Genomic DNA, 1,797 nt, shown 5'->3' with positions numbered 1-1,797 from the left:
TTATGCTGCAGGACTGATATTCTATAATGTAAAAAACTAACCTACTGATATTGTATGTACTTGATGTTACAGGCTTGTCGGTCTCGTGACAAATTTGCCTTGTGTCAGATCCTGCCAACGCTTATCCACTGTGAGAATGAGCGAGCATCTGAGGATACTTTCCTCCACACCATCATCTCTTATCTAATCCCCATGGCCGAGGACTTCAGCCAAGAGGACTTGTGTGTTGTCGTGTTTGATGACTTCATACTGGTAAGTACATTATATATATATTACACGTACTACAATTTACAGATAGACACTCATTACATGGGAGACAACTGATAACTCCCCCACACACAATATATCAGTCTGGACATTTTTTGATGATAAATATGCTTTTGAGAATATCTTCAATAAAATCAATATTGAGACAAACCTATAATAAAATCACTGTTGAGAATATATATATATAAACAGCTTCTCCAACAGTTAAGAACTGGTTTTATTGTTTTAAAAGACACAAAGTTGATTGAAAAAAATATTAACTCACCATTTGCAAAAATGTGAAATCAAATATATGATCTTCATTTGCATGATTGAAAATAATATTTCAGTGTTTTATTTCAACCTTTTTGGGATTTATTTTGTTATTCACACAGACAGATAATTTGCAGGAGTTTAGAATGTGATTGTGTTCAATCAGTAAATAGATAGTGAGATAAATATCCCTTGACATATATTTAGTGATAGGTGAATCATTTGAAAAAGAAATTTTAGAAATAATTGATAGTTTTTTTTTACTATAATATTTTGTAGCCATCCATTTCCAAGGAAAACATGATGAGACACCTGCTGCGATTGTTGTGGCACATCCACCACAAGCTACCACCCACCCGCCTCGAGGCTCTCATGCAGGCCACGGCACCAAACAATGAGGTATGACTCGGTGTACACACCAACACTACCAAGCTCCTAAAGTATTAATGTATATTCTCTTACACGTTTGTATGATTATCACCAGTTGATGATAGCATAGTTTATCATAAATGTTTGTGGGTAGTATATTTTCTTTATTCCTTAATACTAGTTAAGATAATTTGTTTGCATTTTATTTTGTCTCTCAGCTGTAAGCTCCACTGATATGACCTGCTACCCTGTTTGTTTTACAGCACAGTGAAGCTGTTCACACGACGTACCAGCAGCTGGCAGATAAAATATCCTCATATGAACCAAGTCCTGCAACTCCACAGGAACAGCTTGACTCGCCACTCATGAGTGTTCCTGCGCCCACTCCTGCTCCGTACTGAACCCCGGATTAGCCTAGGACCTTCATGGAACAGTTGTATTGTGTTTTAGTATGTAATTGATAAAAAGCAATGGGATAAGAACAAGCTGTAAAACTCCAAGCCATTTTTATGTATTTGTCATCAGCACATCAATACTTTTGGCCATTATCAAAAATAAAAAATAAATGAAACTAAAATTTACCTCATCTTTTAATTTTGTTGAATAATCATTTTCATGAATGTGTCTGAAATGATTTTTATTCATTGCCAAATATGTTATGACACTGGCACAAATACTTATCCATATCCATTGTTAATATACTGTTCATGAGTAAATAAAGAAACACTCCCTGTGAAAAATTAAAAGTGCAATGGACACAGCAATGAACAAGGCAATTGACAGAGAAAAAGACACCACTCAGTATGATATCCAAAAGGATGTTGCCAATAACAGACCAGAACCAGGGCAGTTTTTCGTTTAAATGGTCAAACCGGTCGGACCACTGTTGTTCGTTTATTAAATAAGGTC

At 35.4% G+C, this 1,797-nt stretch overlaps 1 protein-coding gene across 1 annotated transcript; it reads left to right on the top strand.

Annotated features, from left to right (window-relative positions):
* The first annotated feature begins 63 nt into the window (after nt 1-63).
* Nucleotides 64-1,789, top strand: LOC110440855 (negative elongation factor B-like). Its single transcript, XM_021483978.1, has 3 exons — nt 64-252; nt 799-918; nt 1,152-1,789. The coding sequence occupies exons 1-3, from the start codon at nt 64-66 to the stop codon at nt 1,287-1,289; spliced, it is 447 nt and encodes a 148-aa protein (XP_021339653.1). The 3' UTR covers nt 1,290-1,789.
* The last annotated feature ends 8 nt before the right edge of the window (nt 1,790-1,797 follow it).

The sequence above is a fragment of the Mizuhopecten yessoensis genome, unplaced genomic scaffold (assembly GCF_002113885.1).
Source record: "Mizuhopecten yessoensis strain PY_sf001 unplaced genomic scaffold, ASM211388v2 scaffold712231, whole genome shotgun sequence".
In the NCBI taxonomy this organism is placed as follows: domain Eukaryota; kingdom Metazoa; phylum Mollusca; class Bivalvia; order Pectinida; family Pectinidae; genus Mizuhopecten; species Mizuhopecten yessoensis.
Note: the sequence above shows the minus strand (reverse complement) of the source record. Positions and strands in the feature narration are given on the sequence as shown.

Excerpts from the sequence above, each read along its gene's own strand:
- LOC110440855 (XM_021483978.1), top strand. The coding sequence starts at position 64 with ATGTTACAGGCTTGTCGGTCTCGTGACAAATTTGCCTTGTGTCAGATC. Across the intron at positions 253-798 it reads TGTTTGATGACTTCATACTG|CCATCCATTTCCAAGGAAAA; the intron begins GTAAGTACATTA and ends AATATTTTGTAG. Across the intron at positions 919-1,151 it reads CCACGGCACCAAACAATGAG|CACAGTGAAGCTGTTCACAC; the intron begins GTATGACTCGGT and ends TTTGTTTTACAG.